This window comes from Corvus hawaiiensis, chromosome Z (genome assembly GCF_020740725.1).
Source record: "Corvus hawaiiensis isolate bCorHaw1 chromosome Z, bCorHaw1.pri.cur, whole genome shotgun sequence".
Classification (NCBI taxonomy): Eukaryota; Metazoa; Chordata; class Aves; order Passeriformes; family Corvidae; genus Corvus; species Corvus hawaiiensis.
In genome coordinates, this window is record NC_063255.1 from 5,177,978 (window position 1) to 5,197,042 (window position 19,065).

The 19,065-nt window shown below is 37.8% G+C and overlaps 1 protein-coding gene across 3 annotated transcripts in view; it reads left to right on the forward strand.

Moving 5' to 3' along the window:
* Positions 1-17,962, forward strand: part of ERCC8 (ERCC excision repair 8, CSA ubiquitin ligase complex subunit) — a 31,336-nt gene extending 13,374 nt beyond the window's left edge. For 2 of the 3 annotated variants that reach the window (XM_048291371.1, XM_048291373.1), the window contains 6 exons: positions 3,559-3,625; positions 4,864-4,967; positions 6,007-6,131; positions 9,703-9,900; positions 15,855-15,941; positions 17,614-17,962. In XM_048291371.1, the coding sequence (XP_048147328.1) occupies positions 3,559-3,625; positions 4,864-4,967; positions 6,007-6,131; positions 9,703-9,900; positions 15,855-15,941; positions 17,614-17,682 (650 nt within the window). In that variant the 3' untranslated portion in view covers positions 17,683-17,962. Of the gene's footprint in view, positions 1-3,558; positions 3,626-4,863; positions 4,968-6,006; positions 6,132-9,702; positions 9,901-13,285; positions 13,330-15,854; positions 15,942-17,613 lie in introns of all 3 variants that reach the window. The other variant, XM_048291372.1, reaches the window with a different exon arrangement.
* Positions 17,963-19,065: the final 1,103 nt, after the last annotated feature.

Genomic DNA, 19,065 nt, shown 5'->3' on the forward strand with positions numbered 1-19,065 from the left:
GTTTGGGCATTTTCGTGATCTAATCAATACTGATTACTATTTATTACATGGTTAAGTGTAGTCATTGGTTTGGGGGGTTATGGAGTGCCATTTAAAAAAAAAAGACTGAGTAAAACAACAGAAACTCCCTACCACCCCCCAGAACAGAAACCCCCTACCAAAACAAAAAGAAAACTTCACTTTTTTTAACAAAATATCCCATGGAGGTGTTTGAATGGATTTGTTTAGAAGTTTCTGATTTCTGTAGAACAAGTTTTCTATAAAAGGATGTTATCAAATCCTTTGCATTTTCCTAATTTATTTAAATATAAGGTTTTATTGTTCCATAATACATTACTTTTGGCACTTAATGAGAATTTGCCTTTGGTGTCTGTTTTCTAATGTGTACTTTTTGGTGTGTTGGTATATGCTCAAGTAAAAGCAATTATGCTCAAGAGAAGACAATTAGGAGGCAAATCTTGATGCTTCAAACCAGCTGAGTAAGAGGCAGATCTGATCTAGAAATTGTAGAGAAACATTAGGTCAGACACAGCAATGTGCAAATGCAGCTTTATTTCTTCACTGGCCAGTTAAGTGTAAGAGGAGCCTTGGTGATTTTTATTTTTGTGATGCAGAGCTTATGCCATTAAACTCTTATGAACTGAATAAGCTACAACAGGCATCTCATATTCTGTTTCTAGAACCAAGAGCTCCAGAGAGGGCAATGACAAAAACAGTTCTTTAAAGATGCTGTTTTGTTTCATCAGGGCTTCTTAATTTTAGCACAAGAGTTAATGCTTTCCAGGCACAAGCTCTGTTGTGTCTTTGTACACAGCCTGTTACCTCAAGTACAGTATTGGAGGAATAAGTGGAAGGAGAATATGTTATTGATTTAGCATAATCTAGTAATTCTTTGCAGAACTGAAGCCATCAGTAGTGTCTTGACCATATGTAGTGGTTTGGTCCAAAATACTCATTACTGTTTACCTTCTGTGAGATAAGAATTAGGAGAAACACAAAGCAGGCACCAAACTTGAAAGAATATAAAGAAGTTTATTAACAGACCTAAAAGAGGAAAAAAAAATTATACCATACCTTCAGAACTCCCCCCCTCCCCCCACCTTCCTCCCTTCTCCCACTGGCAATGTAAAAAGACAACCCTTAAGATGTTCAGTCTGTTTACCACTTCCATAATAACCTTGTTCAGTCCATTTAGAAAGAGAAGTCTCTTCTTGCTCGTGCTATGAAAACAGTATCACAACGAGACAGCCGCCCACTTCCAAATATCGTTCAGTCCATTTAGGAAGAGGAGTCTCTCTGCTTGCGTGTGAGTCCCTTCCCACGACTTGCAGCTTTTCCCACAACTGCTTTCGAGGGTCCACTCTTGAAGGTTTTTGGGGTACAATTTTAAAGTTGAACCGTTCAGAAACAAAAGTTCTCTTCACCCATCTCTGGGAGCATTTCATCTCTAACAGAGGCCCTTCTCCTTCCCTGGGAACAAAGGGTCTTCCTGATCTTCGTCTTTAGGACTATCTCTGGGAGCATCTCTAGGGACTGAGGTTTTCTCCTTTCCCATTTGGAGCAAAAGTCCTCATCGCTTCCATCTCTCCCTGTCCAAACTTCTCATCAAATTACAGCTGCGTCAGCATCTGCCTATCTCAGCGCAGGTGCTTTTGCTTATGAGTTGAACACTCCACCCCCCGTATCTTCATGAAATTACAACGGGATACTCTGATATATCATAGCTTCACAACAGAATTTCAGCTTTAAGCATCTCCTCTTTCTCTTCCCTCAGGTTTTCAGCTCTTCACGGCAACAAAAGGGTTAATCTCACCTCGGCCTTGCAGCTGGAATGTGGCTTATTGAAGTGGAGAAGGGGGAGAGCTGATCGGGCTGCCCACAGCAGGGCTGTTGGGGGGGGTTCCATGGCTGGAACAGGTCCATCGGCTCCAGGATGGCCGTGGCCCGGCCCGGCCTGGCCCGAGCAGGGCCTGGCCGGGCCCGCTGGCCCCCGCACAGGGCCCGCAGCCGCCTGTCCCAGCACCAGAAACGAGAGAGAGCTGGGGGGGAGTTTGTTTATTCTTAAGTGTGTATCACAGAGGCGGTCACAACTTTAAGTGGCTTAAAGAATTGTCCATATTCAAACTGGCCAGCTGATAGGTTCTGTCAGGTCATGGGGGGAAGCTGCAAGAAGAACATCACTTCCGAGACTCAGCTTGCTAACCTATGACTCCATACATATGAATATTTTCACACAGGCTAACTCTAGCAGCCGAAGTGGAGGTAAATGCATGGCTGTAGTTTAATTAATGGATCCGAGTAAATCTGTCTGCCCGGAGCCTTCCAAGTGTATCCTGTAATACCTGTATCTTGGAGATCTTTCCTATTATACTGGTCATCAGAGTCCTTTGATTAATTTGGGTAACGGGAAAGCACCTGTTAGAAGATGCATGAGGAACAAGATGGTTCACACCGCCTCTAAACTGCATTAGCAAAAATGTATTTGTATGATTTAGTTTGTTTTCCAACAATGTGCTTCTCTTATTACATGAAACATGATTGAAGTCTTTCCATTTAGGACATCTTACCCTTCCCATTGTCTGTATTTATTTAACATTACTTTCCAAGTTTTAAATTGTGTGTGTGTGCGTGTGTGTGTATTAAAAAGGAAAAAAAAAAAAAAAAGTATATGTTGGAAAGGACCTTTCAGATTACTGAGTCCAACTGTTAACCCAGTACTGGCAAGTCCACCGCTGAATTATGTCCCTAAGTGCCACATCTACACATCTTTTGCATATCTCCATGGGTAATGGCTTGACCACTGCCCTGGACAGCCTGTTCCTGCCAGAATTTTATTTGGAAAATACAGGATCCTAACAGCCAATCGAAACGTCCATTGGTGCAACTTGAGGCTGCTTCCTTCCTGTTGTATGTTACTTGGGAGACTGGCCCCTCCCCCCCCAGCTACAGCTTCTTTTCAGGTGGTTTTAGAGAGCAATAAGGTTCTCCCAAGCATCCTTTTCTCCAGGCTAAACACCCCCAGATCCCTCAGCTGCTCCTCACAGGTCTTGTGCTCCAGACCCTTCATCAACTTCATTGATATCTTAATAGTTAAGGGAAAAAATACCAAAAATTCAGGACAATGCTCTCAAGGATAAAATGAGTAAAGTTTTAATTGTAAGTATGTAAGGTAAATACAGTTTATATTGAACATTATTAAAGGATTTGAAGAAAAATAAATGGCAAATTCCTTCTGTGTATGAGAACACCAGTATTGCACAAAAAGCTGTGACTGTGCTGTAATGTGTTTTGCATAGGTAAAACCATCTTTATTATCAAAAATTATATACATGTAATACTGTGTGTATCACTTTCTGCTTACTGCGATCCCACTCAAGCAAGAAGAAAGAGAAATAACTTCTATCCCAAAATAATACAGCTTCACAAAATTCAAATTGGTGTTACAATTCAAATTATTACTCTGGCTTGGTGAATCCTATACAACTGAATACTTGCTTTTACTTTCAGTTATTTACATAAAATGGTGTGTATAATAAGCTTTTTCATGTAATTTTTTAGGTCACAGGCAGGAAGTGCTGGCAGTTTCTTGGTCCCCACGTCATGAATACATTTTGGCAACAGGAAGGTAGGGATGCTGGTGAACTGCTACATGCACTGAAATATTTGTCGGTAAAAATTTTATGTATTTTTTATGCAGGCCTTTTACAATTCAACTGCACTTCTAGAGTTAATCTTCTTCATTGGCTTTTACCTATTCATAGTTTTATAGCTTCTCCCTAGAAAAACGAAACCTGAAGAGCTGGTCAAGTCATGCTTTTTTATGGCAAGTTTGTACTGAGTTTTGAAACACTAACTGTAGCTACAGGTGTACGAAAATGGTAGAATATTAAGGAGATACTCGCTTCTTACTGTTTATGAGTGTGTGCATCGCTAATCTGTTTTATAATAAAGTAAAACATGTCTGGCTCAAATTACCATTCTGGTAATCACACTTACTTCTGTCAAAGAGAATAGCTTGGGTAGCTTAGCTGATATGTAGTAGCTTTCCAAGCTACAGTAATTCAGTGAATATGGATGTACATTGATATTCCTGGGCCTTTTTTGTTTTCTGTCCAGACATTTTTAATGTAAAAAATCCTCTTGGCTTTTTTCTAACTTTTGTGTATGTTAGCTTTTGATTAGAGTGTGACATTTCTTGCTATTTTTAGATGCCATGGTTTTTTTCTTTTGAATTGCAGAGAGGAATGGCTGTTTTATAAGTTTAGAGTGAAACCTGATACCAGATTTGCAAACTTTCGGTTTTTCAAGTCAGGCTTCTGAAAGGCTCATTGAAGTTGGAAAATGTTTTAACAGTGTGTTGTTTAGGGGTTTGTTTGTTTGTGGGTTTGTTGTTGTTGTTTGTTTTGTTGTAGCAGATGTAGCAGATGAAAAATCGTTTGCCTGTAGAAAACTTCTATACCAGTCATACAATAGATCTGTGATAGCAAAAGCCCAGGTTCTCAGATCACCATTACAGACAACGCTGGAGCCTGTAGCTACAGTTTAATCAACGGAAGAATTAGCAAGTTTATTCCCAGTCTGTGTATGTTGTAATCACAGAGACAAGTGTATTGTATTACAGATGAAGGTTCACTCTTAGGTCCTGACAGTGTACCAGTTATAGTTATTAATACCGGTAAATGAAAGTCTGAAGTCAGTCTGAAAGTGTTTTTAATGGAATTCTGTTCACTTGAGTGTGCCCACATGGTGAATGGTTCAGAACAGTTGCTGGACCAAGGGGAGTGCCAGGTGGGTTGGCCAAAGACAGTTCCTGAACCATGGTGCACTCAATTCCCCTAATTTATGCAAATCTGTTTTTCTTAGTGCTGATGGTACAGTAAAATTATGGGATGTGAGGAGAGCTTCTGGATGTCTGAGTACACTTGATCAGCACAATGGAGAAAAGTCCAAAGCATCTTCTGAGGCAGGTAATACAGAATATAACCGGTGGTAATTCATATGTAACTAGAATCATTCTTATATTGCATGAATGTTTTGAATACTAAGACCAGCAAGGAGTGTAGTGATAATTCAGTTGTTACTTAGTACATAACAGAGGCCATTCAGCTTTGTTCAGTTACTTCTGTTATAGAGTCAGCGTTTGTTGTTTGGGATCTTGTTTAGAGGGATTGCCTTAACAACAGCAGTGTATCTGTTCTAAATGGCTTTCCTATAAAAAGGAAAATTTTGTTACCTTTTTTTGAGTAGAAGAATTCATTTATGCTGTGTATTAGCCTCTGTATAACCATGAATTTGATGGAAATGCAAGAAATTACTGAGAGGAAAAAGGTCTAAAGAAAGCTAATACTTAGTCAAAAAAGGAGAAATACTGTTTAATGAAAAACGAAATTTGATGTAACTCCAAAGACAATTAGTGGCATTTTATATCTTCCTTTGCATAATATGGTGACTTGTTCAATCACAACATCTTTCTTATCAACTTTATTTTTGTCTGACAGGTTCGAGATGAATTTTTGGTAATCTAATATCAGTAATATAGACTAGGGCATTTTATTTATTGAAATATATATGAACAAAACCAATAGCAGGTAATAATTATTTTCTAATAAAATTTTTAAAAAGCAGGTCACACTTTTACCTAAAAGATATGTCTAAATTGGGTACTGCAGTATAATGCAGAGAGGTCTTATCCTGACTGCTTCAGAGCTGACCAAAAGCTACAGCCTGTTGTTGAGGACATTGTCCAAGTGCCTCTTGAACACTGACAGGCTGGGGGCATCAACAACTGCGTGATAGATTGAACAGAACTGGCCCTTGAATTGCACCCTGAGGAGCACTGCTGGTGCCTATTAGCTGGCCAGATGCTTTTATAAACAAAAAGTTAAATTATTAATTCACTGAATGTTACCATTTAAACAGCACTTGAAGGGCTCCACACTGAAGTAAAAATGTACACAAAGTAGTAATTCTTCTCTAGAAACCTGAGCCAGCTCTCTTTCCCGGCAGCAAACACTGCTCACAATGGGAGAGTTAATGGTTTATGCTATACGAATGATGGACTTCACCTGTTAACCATTGGTACAGATGAGCGGATGCGACTCTGGAACAGCTCCACTGGAGAAAACACCTTAGTAAGTTTTCAAGGAACTTCAGTTACATTTTTACTTTCATTTAATTTTAAGAGATTTATAATTTCTGCTGTTGTCAGTAGAACTTTGAATTCATTTTCATAAAGGATGTTACTGCTTAATTTCATCACTAGAAGATTTGGTGAAAATTTTTTTTTCTTCCAGATTTCTTTTCTTCTACTTATTATAAAGAGTATAAAGATGCCTGGATCTACTTAAAGATTGAATATGGTAACTCTAAGTTCATGAATTTGAGAGTATAGCTATAAACACTTCATACAGTAATAAAAACTTTAATAAGCAGTGACTATTGGTAGAAAGTTTTGGGTTTTTTTAAACTATTAGTTGCCAGTGTACTATTTGTAGAGCCGTTGGCCATACCTGACAGTTTCACTGACTGCCTGGCTTTCTTGCAACTCTTTCTGTTTTTGTAGAATCTCTTCTGTGGAGTACGTGGCAGTGTTAAAAATATCTTTTTATCCATCCCTCCAGATTTGTGTCTTAATGACACAGCAGCAGGAATGAGGGGTGGGAAATGTGTTAAACCTCTGCTGCTACTCCAGTCCTTTCAATGACTTGTGGATTTTTTTGTGCTGAAGGTTCTTATTTTAAGTTTTCTGTTCAGTAAAGAAAACTGTTTTCTTTGTTTATTTTGAAAGAAGAACATACTAGGTAAGTCAGTGTCCATGGAATTTTAGTCAACTGTAATTCTTTTCTGTCATTGCTATCGGGAAAGGAAGAATTTTTACTCTACCTCAGAAATCTTTTTAATTCTGCTGCTTAGTTTCAGAATAGAGCAATAAGAATTCCTTATAGATATTTAAATAAAAAGACTTTTTTCCATGCTACCCATATTTGCCAGCTTGTTCTCAGCACCTCATACAGACACATCTTTCTGTCTTCAAATCACCATCCAAGTAGATAATACAGTTTGTTCACTCTCCTATTACCATCTGGATCACTGTTTTTTTGGTTTTTCTGTGCCTGTTAGTTCATTTACTTGTTTCATAGGCTATTTTACAGTTTTCTAATCCGGTATGGAATAACTTGACCCTGCTTTGCTTTTTCAAATCCAGAGTTACATTGTCCATAGTACTGTATTTTCACACACTGCCTAGAGGTACTGCTTAAAATAATTTTAAGGCATCAGGAAACAAATAAATGCATGTACAAGTAATACAAGTTCACATAGTCCTTTTATTTCCCTGACTAGCCTGTCCTTTTGACCGAAATAATTTTTTTCTGTCTTTCAAAAGGTATAGAAATTAAGCCATACATACGATTTTCTTTTAACAATGTCACTCTTATGTACAATGCTTGAAAAACTCTCTGTGTTAATCTTCATTCTCCGTACCTAAAACTGAAGGCCTAGAATTACGACAAAAAAAAAAAAATCTCAGTTGTGAAATCTTTTGACTATGAGCTAAGAAATTTGTGAAGTTCATCAGGTAAATATTCTAACACAACATCTTGGTCAGGTTCTTAATCCATTTTACATCACTTGCCTGAGTCCAAGTTTGAGGCAAATATAGCATCAGCCACCATGAACCACACAAGAAATTTGGGGCCTAATGGGTTGTTTCAATTAGTAAGAGAACTGAATGTTGAAGTAGTAGACGTGTTGTATACATCCTTTATCACAAAAAGGAGCAGGACATCCTGATTCTAAAAAACCAGATTTTCTGTTCGCTTGCTCAAAGACAAAGCCAGTTTTTAAGATTTTTCTTCAGTTCTTGTTTTCGCAGCACCCTTTCCTTTCTGTTGTTCCTTTACTAACCAGGAATATTAACACAGAACCTATCAATTTAATAAACTTCTCTCAACTTTCTCTCCTCTCTTTCTTTTTACATGCCTTTGTTATGAATAGTGTTGTTGCTTGGGAGTTGTTGGTGTTACAGCTCATATTGTTGTGTAAAGGAGCTTAATTGCTCTTTATCAGCAAAGTAAAATGCCTTTAAAATGCTAGCATTAGCAAAACTTAACACAGTCACTATTTACAAACACTGTCTTCACAAAATGAGCAATATTATCCACAAACTATGTAAGCACCAGATCTCATGCAAGTATCTTCTCAATATGTAAAAAATATCAACCTCAAATACCTCATTGAAGTGCCTGTATACCAATGTGTGTAGCATGGTAAACAAATGGGAAAATTCGGAGACCTGTGTGCAGTCACAAGGCTTTGATCTCACTATAGTTACAGAGACATGGTGGGACAGCTCACATGACTGGAACCGTGTCATGAATGGCCAGGAAAGTGAGGTGGGAGAATTGCCCTTTATGTAGGAGAACACCCAAAATATATGAAGGTCTGTCTCGAAGAGGATGATGCATGAGTTCAAAGTTTATGGGTTAGACTTAAAGGGCAGACTAACAAGGATGACACTGCTGTGAGTGTTTGCTACAGGCTGCCTGATCAGAAGAAAATGGATGAGTTCTTACACTGACAGCTTGAAGCAGCATCAAAGTCACAGGTGTTGGTTCACCTGTGGGGACTGGAGCATCTCACTTAAGGGGAAAGGCTGAGAGAGACATGGGCCTACTCCTGTTGGATCTCATCAATGTCTATGAGTGTCAGAAGGGAGAGTATCAAGAAGATGGAGCCAGGCTCTTCTCATTGGTGCTATCCAATAGGATGAGAGGCATCGAGTAGAAATTGATGCACAGGGAGTTCCACCTGAACATGAGGAAGAACTTCTTTGCTGTGTGGATGACTGTGCAGTGGAACAGATTGAGCAGAGAGGCTGTGGAATATTTATTTCTCAGAAATATTCAAAATCCATCTAGACTCATTCTTGAGTAGTGTGGTCCGGGGCACCCTGCTTGAGCAGGGAGGTTGGACTAGACTGACCTCCAGGGATCCCTTTCAGCATTGCCCATTCTGTGAGTCTGTAAGCCTACTTTTATGATAATTGAACTCTCTTTGTATGCATTTATATGGTGGTTGAGAGAGATTTTCTCCGTTCTATTATATTTTTCTTACATAGCTACACTTTGCTATGAAATAGCATACTTTAAAAAGGAGCAACAAGTCACCTTCTTTCTTGCCTGGCTCATGGTTGGCTGATGCTATATCTGCCTCAAGCAATTGATGCAGTACGGATTGAGAACCTAACCATGGTATTGTGTTGGAATATTTACCTGATGGACTTCACAGATTTCTTAGCTTATAGTCAAAAGATTTTCCAAACTGGAAAATACTATTCCTAAACCACAACAGTGGTAATTCCTCAACCATGTGTAATTTCAGTGAGCATTTAGGTGCTTGATGCAGATCCAGCATGCAACAGCCTGTGCAAATCCTATTTCTTAGTGTGGAATTGCTAATTTTTAGGCATTTCTTTCTTTTCCTCTCTTAAAATTGATATTAACAAGAGTGAACTTTAATGGACATAAAAATAATTCTCTTGATAGACATCTGTAGTTTGAAATATCAAGAGATAATATTAATATAACCTGAAATTAATTTTATTGAGTATTAAACATGAAGTAAAATTAACCTTTTCATATAATTTCCTGTGGGTTTACTTAATAGCTGACTATGTACTCTATGTGATCATTCATTTTGCAGGTGAACTATGGGAAAGTCTGTAATGAAAGTAGGAAAGGACTCAAATTTGCCATCTCTTGTGGTTGTAATCCAGAGTTTGCCTTTGTTCCATATGGAAGTACCATTGCTGTTTATGCAGTTTTCACAGGAGAGCTGATAACTATGCTTAGAGGACATTATAGTACTGTCAACTGCTGTGTATTTCAACCTCATTTTCAGGTAAGTAAAATACAAGCAGTATTCCAGACAAACAGGAATATTTATGCATATTGGCATACCATTTGCACTTTAAAAGCATTCATTTTTCAGGGGTATGCTTTAATCAGAGATCATAAGAGGGAGTTCTGTGGCTTACATGTCATGCCAAAAAAGTTTAGTCAAGTTTTTGGGATGACCTTTTCTGGATTAGGTTCCTTCCACTGCTTTTTCTGTCTCACATATGTAGCTTCTCAATATACCTTTAGTAATTTTTTGGCTTGTGTGGTCATTAATAAATCATATGCATGAAGGCTTTTGCCTGTTTTCTGTAAAGCTGAAGAGGAGTCATTTGTCTTTCTCAGAGATACCTGAGACTAACCACAGTAAGAAAGAATGTGAAGTGCATTAGTACTGCTGTGAGTACTGAGAAGGCTCTCAAGTACTTTGCTTAAGGTGATCTTGCTCAAATGCCTGTAGTTAAACTTAGGATAAAGTGTTGACAATGCTGAGAGATTCTTAAATTAATCTGAGGACATTTCAATTGAGAAATACCACAACATTACAGAGACTTGTGGTGCTGACAGCTTTTTTGTTTCTTCTCTGCCTTTTTTTCTTTTCCCCTCTGATATATTTTTCTCTTGTAATAAAAGAGTTAAGGATAACAAAAGTTAATTTGTTGTGAGATACTTTAGAACAGATTGTTCATATGGCATGTATTGTGCCAAGAGCAGAAAGGATGATAGTATGGATTACATAGTGGCCCTCATGTGTTAAGGATTGTACCTCATGTTCAGCTCCTCCTTCCTTGTGTGTTGTTTCTGAGTATCCGGCAGAAATATCTGAGGCAGAAGGGGCACATAATACCTTTTCATGTGTCATAGAAGTGACTCTGGTAGCTTCTGCTTTGAGTCCAGTAACTTTGACTGAATGTTGCTGTATCAGTGAGACAGACTTCACTGAAAATGACGGGCATGTTACGGACACGCAATAGACCCTAAGCTAGGCCTTGCTAGACCTGGAAGGCAGTTCTGATATGAATAGTCAGTGAGAAACTACATCAACTGAAAGGTGGAATATTCACATTGTAGCTAAAGCACATCTTTTCCAGAATGTTCTTGAAAAGCTCTTTGTGTTTTCAAGAAGAGTTTCCCAACAAAACTTCTAGTGTGTTTATATAAAGTTACCTTTGGTATTCCTTTTGATAAACTGAAGAGGTGAGGCTAATTAGGTCTCCGTGTAAAACATGTTTTACTTGTTTTACATGTGGTGTCTCTACCTTGGCATTTAAGATCCCTGGTAAAGGATCACTTGTATATGCGTATGGACGAAAGAACTACATCAGTCACTATATCTAGAGGTTTGTGATGTCGACAACTTCATTTGTTTATCTGATGTGATTCCCAATTCTCTTTAAGAAGCACCCTTTTTCAGAGTTCAGTTCTATACTGTAGAACTGTGACTGGATTTTCTTTTTCTGTAAATGCTTTGCTTTCAGTTGTATTAAATAGTTGGTCTGATGAAACAACATTGCTGTAATCAGGGTGTCAACACCAAAGGTAGTGGTACTGTTATTTTGACTGTGTTCACACATATACTTCGAGGTATCTTATCCTATCTTGAGAAAATTAAGTGCATTCATCAGTCTTTATGTAATTCCATGTTGGGGTTTGAGGAGCTCTCCTGTTTTGGTTTTTTTTTTCTGTTAAAGGAATTTCCCCCATACATGTTGCTAGGGGAACAAAATGGCTGGGTACTTAAGCAAAACAAAAGAGCTGGCTACGTTTTTTGTTTCACCTGGGTACGTGGGCAGTTGGTCTCCAGCGATCAGACAGAGAGGGAGGCTGCTTTCTTCAGCTGCTTTTTCCTTCTGCTGGAGAAGCCCCAGGATCCCAAAGCCCTCCTCCCCCGCCCTGCTGGAAGCCGGGCCGTGGCCACCCTGCCCCACCGTTGCTTTGAGCCTTCGCTGAGTTGTAGCCCTGCTCGCCCTGGCCTGCCCAGACCTCCGGGGGGTTCCCCGTTTGGATACACCTCGTCTGCCACCCAGGATTTGTGCTTTCCCTGCCGTTCCAGCCTGCTGTTCCCGAGGGTCCGGCCGGACACCGGGATCAGCTGCCCAGGGGTTTGTGAAGCCTTTGTCCCATCCCTTCCCGGGATCCCAGGCCGCCAGTGCCGCGTGCTCCCCGAGCTCGCTCCGGAGCGCCCCCTGCAGCCGCGGGGGAACCATCGCACCTGCCCTGCTCACCGGGAGCCGCCAGCGCCCCTGCCGGCTGCGAGCGGAACTGCACCCGAGGGGAAAGGGCCCGACAGCCGAGAAGGCTGGGACTGGGTTTGTGATTGTTTGCTGTTACTGCCAGAGTTATTGCTGTTTGTTTGCCTTGTTATACACATATAGATATATAATAGTAAAGAACTGTTATTCCTATTTCCCACATCTTTGCCTAAAAGCCCCTTGATTTCAAAATTATAATAACTTGGAGGGAAGGAGGGTTGCATCTGCCATTCCAAGGGGGGCTCCTGCCTTCCTTAGCAGACACCTGTCTTTCAAACCAAGACATTCCAATAGAAATTACAGTTTTGCCAGTAAAATTCCATTCCTGAGAATGTAATGTTTGTAAAATTTATAGTCACCTGTTTTATTTTACTCTTTCAAGTATTGTTAAATCAACATGCTGCAAAGTTATTCACAGCTGTACATTTGTATTTTGTTACTAGTTTTAAGTAAAATCAATTTTGCTTAACAAAACCTGCTCTACTGCAAACTGCGTTGAGTGGTATTTATATACCTTTATTTTAACTCTACAGTAACTGAATCATTTAATAATCTTTTCCATTGTCATGTTTAAGATTAAGGAAATGTCAGTTCATTCATGTCTATATCATTCTGCTTTTTTTTTTTCCTTTCTTTCTGAATAGCATATATGCTCAGTTTCAGCTTTGGAGTTTTTAAATACTTATCAAAATGTAATTAACTTAAGCAAGCTGGAAGTTTTCTTTGATGATTCTTCTAAGTCTCTCTAGTGTAAGCTATGTATCCACTGGTGAAATGTGTAGCAGATGGCTTTGTAGCATTTTTGTTACTTGTTAGTATTTAATTGGACTGTTGTACACTGTTCATAGGAAACAAGGTCTACATCTTTTCTGCGGTTCTGACCATTTCCATCTAGTATTCTCTGTCATTGTTAAGAGTGTTCTTCATATTAACAGTCTTGTCAAGTTTTTGTGCTGTCTTTAATCCTGGTAACTGATTTGTGTCCTACCCATCCTCAAATCTGGTCCTTAGGTTTTTCTTACTATTTTTTACTGTATTCAGAATTTATTACTGATATTGGTGTCTGACAGTGTCTCATGTTCTTTCTGATCATTAACTGTATTTTGATATCTTTGTTTCACCTCATAACTGGAATAGGCTCTAAAAAGAAGCTTAAACTTTGCACCAGTTATGTATTTGAGGTAAGAAGTGTCTTCTGTTTGCTAGGAACCATATAATCAAATGTTAGCACTGAAAACCAAGCACCTAGCTATTTGCAATTTGATTATACTAGTCTTTATGTGTTCTTATCCAAATTAATTAGCATGTTTGTGTGTAATACCTTTTATGTTTGAGGTATGGTGTGGAGCTGTCTCCGCAGAATGGTGTGAGCTTTAGTTAATATGTGTATGTATGCCTTTTCTGATCCTAGGAACAGAGCCATAAAATACACTATGTTATTGTTTGCCTAAATTGTTCCTATGTAAATATCTCTGTAAAGTTAATAAGATGTTAGTCTGCTTGAGTAATAAGAACTGCAGAATTTGGCCCTTTAATAAGAGGCATTAATTTAATAGGAGGTCAGTAATTTCAAGGGTGGTGTGGAAGAGAAAATCTTCATTGTGCAATATCTTAGATGATGCTTACAGTTGGATCTAATACACTAGATACCAGTGTGCCATATTATCTGCTTAGAATGATTTAAGTAAACAAAGAAGACCTGTGTTTCCCTTTCAGAAAAAGAAATCGAGTAAAGCATCATGCATGAGTAACATGTCATAAAATAGTAGGTATGCAACAGGAGGCAATTTGGCTTTAAATTATAGTTGCTCATACTGTTCAAGAAATGCTAGTGACACCTGCAAAGGTATTTGGCAAATCCAGTAGTAGTAACTTATGTAAAGTTAACTGAAAGTTAAATCAGGTTTTATTTTCAATCTTTCTGTATATTCTACCGTAAACATGGATAGAGCATGTTTGTAGTGCAATATATGTGTCTGTCGTATATTGTACCATAATTCTACACAGAGGTCACTAGCTCTTCTTTTGACTGACTTAAGGTGTGAGTCACCAGTTTAGGTTGTAATAATTGTAAGTATTGCTTAATGCAGTGAATATTAACTGAAGATCTTGCCATACCAGGATCAGAAAGTGAGACAACTGGTAAGAAGGATTAAATGGAAGTATGCTGATGTCACTTTGACATTGCTCATAAGATTATTTTGGCATGGAAAGATCTTTCAAAGTTCTTAGTGATATTCTGTATTCTATCAAAGAAGAAGGCCCAAGTAGAGTACTGCTGACAGAATAAAGTAGAATTCGACCTATACTTTGGTATATAGGTACATACATTCTTTTAAGCAAGGTAAGGTTATCTCTCTTAAAATTGTAAACTCTAATCTTGAATGTGTTTTATGCATGAACAACTTCATGCATAGGACCAGTTTTTGAGAAGTATGGCAGCTCACTAGAATAAGATTACCCAAGTAAATGAGTGTTTATAGGAATTGAGCATTAAGTTTCTGCCCCAAATGTCAACATAATTCATGCAGTTCTAGAATTATATATAAATTATATAGGAGACTTACTGCAAAGACAGACCTGTGGTAATGTATTGAGCTTACATTGAATCAACATAGTAATAATGTGCGCATATGCAGAGAGTTGCTAGTTAAGGTGTAAAAGCGAGCATACTTAAAGCAAGGTTTTCATACTGTCAGCCTGAATACCACAGAAAGAACTTTGTATATTTCACTCAGGCAGTTTAAATACATGACAATACTCAGGTGTTGTCAGACATCATATATAACAGGCAAGAATATAATTCAAGGTCGAAGGCATATGAGAATATTTCATACCTGTTCATTTAAGTAGGACTTTGGAAAATGCAAGTGTTGTAAGTGCAAAATTCACTGCAAAGATGGTGTTAGTTTTTCTCATCAGCAAAATTTCCTCATCCTGAAGTGACATAGAAATCTGTATTTCCTTTAGTACAGAGCTAAGAAAATGAAGATATATTTGACTTGCAGGTATTTGGTGTAAGGACTGTTTGTTTCCATGTGTTGCAGGGTGCCTTGTGCAGTGGGATCTCAGTCCTTAGTCATTACCATAATAACTAGAGTTCTTTATATTAAAAGTAATAAATTGGTCTTTCTGATCTATGCCTTCCCAACAGGATACAAGCCTCACACTGTACTCTCTTTGTTCTTTTCCTTCCCTAGGCACAGTGAAACTACATTTACTTAATACTTCTTTGTTCCATACATATGCTCTTTTCTGACATGTATTACTAGACTCGTGATTCTTCTGGGTTTATTCCTGGTTTTTAATTAAAATAAAATATTTGCCTTTTTTTGGTTGTTTTTTTGAGGTTTTTTTTACTTCTCCATAAACAATCTCTTAAGGTTCCGAACTGTTAAAATAGGCATCTTTTCAGGAGACAAGAGAGAGGGAAGAAGAAAAATGTATTTAAGCAATAAAGATCATTTAAATGTGGGTTGTGCTGTTTTGGTTCTCAATCTGGGAAAAAATATAAAAACATACTTATTTCATTTTGGCATATTATTTAAAGTACTGCTTATCCAGATTATAGTATAAATTAGAAATTGACTATTTGCCTTTATTTTTAAATGAGATTCTGTACCTTTTTTCCTGCCCAGTATGGTATCTATGTCACTATTCAGTGCATTTGTGTGAAAGTAACTTTTGCTTTTTTTTTTTTTTACAGGAACTTTATAGTGGTAGCAAAGACTGCAATATCCTTGCATGGATACCAGCTCCACGAGAGCCAGTTCCTGATGATATTTCTGAAAAGGTAGTGAATTTCTGAGTTCGAACTGTATTTTTTTATGGCTGTTATAATTGGGGAGGTTGTGTGGAAATTCAATATGATGTGATTCACCATCAACATTTGTAACAATTCCTAATTAAGAGGAGAATCACCTATTATTTTTGTGCAGTCTTTTGATTGTTGTAGGGTCTTGAGAAGATGTTTTCTCTGATGGCCTAGTCAAATCTTTTGCAGTCTTCTAGCTTCCTACTTAGATAAGAGTAGTTCATGTCATTTGGCTATGGGTCTTTCAAATTCTGCTTCCTTAATTTCCAAAGTGCTTTCTGTAGTTTGTGCTGTTTTGGAATTGTAAAGGTGCTAGATTGTATTTCAAATTGTTTAAGAATATACTGTGTATTAAGCAGTTAGATTTGATGTGAAGATATAATAAAGGAATTTCTAAATAACATAATTTTGTGCCTGAGGCAAGATGTTCAGGGCGATTGCAGGGAGGATCATATGTAAGATTGTTTTCCAATAGAGTACTTTCTCTCTCTTAGTATTAGAACTGGGCAAGAAATATTTCAGTGAACAGCCTGAGTGGGAAAAAGTGTATATTTTATGGAACTGAAACCATTCACAGAATCAGAGTCTGGCAAACTGTACTGATGTTGAAAAATTAGGGTGTATTAATGTTTTGGCCCATAGCATATGAAAATTCCACTTTTTAAAATTTCTGCATAGTTCCATTTTAGATGGGGAAATTAGAAGAAGCATTAAAAAGTTGTAACATTTGCTTTTTGTAAGTTTTTGTACTTCAAAACTATCCTGCACTTAAGCAGAGAAGAAAACTGTAGTTTCAGAGGTTTGATACCCTAAACCCAAAATGTTTGACCTGCAATTAACATTTTTGCTGTGAGAATTTTGATGTCAGTAAACTTATTGTGTATTTTGCTTAGTGTGAAAAACAAAAACAAACCCACAGCAACAAGATGATTTACTTAGCTCTGATTAGAACTGCTCCTTTAAATTTGACGCAGTGGCAGTATGTAATATGTGCCATTGTTTTGAAATTTGTTAAGCTACAGCTGCTGTTTGCAAATGCTGTAGATGAGTCCTGTCTTTGTAATAAAGCAGTTCTGCTGTCCACAGGCCACTAATTCCTGCTCCCTCTCAGGTGTTAGAATAGCCATTTGAGTGCCTGTATGACCAGAATCTGAAGCCGAATAGAAGAAAAGAAAAAAATTTTACCCTAAGTCACTGAGATTCAGTCCACTGCATAGCTACACAAACCCTTTAGTTGGACCCTAGTGGGGCTGAGGTGAGAAATATTTCTTGGATGTGGATAGAGGCCAGGGCTGCTTCCTGAATCTGTAGTGCTCAGTTATGATGGGCCAAGGATATTATGACCTAAATTAAGACAATGGCACACAATAAACACAGTTATAATATTTGTTATATTTTGTACCAAACATTTGTAATATTTCCAGTCAGTCCTCCAGATAATTTATGCTGAAATTGGAATTAAATACAGTGCTATTTCTTTTCATAATTTATCATATCTCTAATCAGCAGAATGTCTAAAGAAGTAATCCAGTACTGAGAGACAGAATAGTTTGTCTACATGTAGTCATTTTAAAACTGCATTTAGTGTTACCCTTATTTGATTATAGTATTTTTAATTAGGCAAAACACTGAGAATTTTTATTTTCTCTAGTCTCTGCCTCAACAACATTTAAATCCAGCATATGAAGACGCATGGAGCAGCAGTGATGATGAAGGCTGAATTTAAATTATGAGCTGATATAAAATTGACATTCAGGCACTGCATTCACAGACTTTATCTACAGAATTGGACATTGTTGGATTTATCACAACTGGATTTTAGGTACAGTTCTCTTATTTCACAAATAAGTTTCCACTGTTCTCTGTGTTTCTTTGTCACTGTAAAGTTAAATCTACTTTTTCATACTTGCTGACTTTTGTACTTACGCATTGGTATATTTTATTCAGTGTTGAACAGCTGATAAAGAGAAAATAAAAGCCCTTGGGACCAGTCAAAATTACGTGGTTTCTATTATCATTAGTACATGAGGAGATAACCCGTTCATTTCCAAGACGTGATACAGAGGATTTTCCATGAAAGAGGACTAGCTCAGAAATACTTCTAACTTACTTTTATCAATGTCTTGGTGGAGCAGATTGTATCCATTTTCAAGTGCCTATGTGCTGTGGGAGTCAACAGATTTTTGTGCCTGTCCTTTTTGCATTTTCAATTTTGCATGTTTTTCCATAAATGCAGTATTCAGTTCAGAAAGAGATATAGCTGGGATCCTCTGTTCAAGTATTTATATGGTGACCGTATCATCTTAATAGCTGAATCTGCCGCAGAAAACTAAGAATAAAAACTAGTTTAGAGTTTTAGTTGCTCCTGTTATCAGGTTTTTAAGATCAGTCTTCTATGTATGAATCACACATCCTTAGCAAATATGAAGGATTCCTGGGCAGAAACAGGGTTCAGGTACAGTACAAGGCAGACAGTAGATCGCATTTCAAGTTAAAAATATTGAATGTAATCCTTCCAAACTGTTTTCATCTAAAACATTTTGTGGTCCTAATGCCTGCTCTGTTTTGAAAGGGAAGAGTTTTGTGGGGTTATTGTCTCATCTAAGTTACTAGTTTGTGCTTCAGACATAATGTAGTCTCTGTCACTAAAGAATGTTTTCAGATTGCTTAAAGCATCACCAGCAAAGGTATCAGTAAAAATAAGGTCCAATATAAAAGCAACAGCACAAGCTTCACTGGAAAGGTCCACTCTTAAGGGCACACTGAGGAAAAGCAAATAAAAATCCAGAGTCAGTCAGTCCAATGCAAAATAAACCAAAAATTATGCCACATAACTTATAACTGAAGTTAAATGATTGAGCAAAGGATTCATACAGGATTTGCTCTAACACAACAGTAACTTACTTACAGACCTAACTTATAACTCTAACATACTTAGGAATCTAGGCAAGCAGCATTTCTTGTGCATGTGGTACAGAATATGCGCACTTGCATGCACACAGACACAGAGAGTCTCTAAAAGGTACCTGTGAAAAATTCCCCTCGAAGGCAATGAAATACCCATTTCAGATGCCTTTGTGAAGGGTGGAGCCTTGAGGAGTTG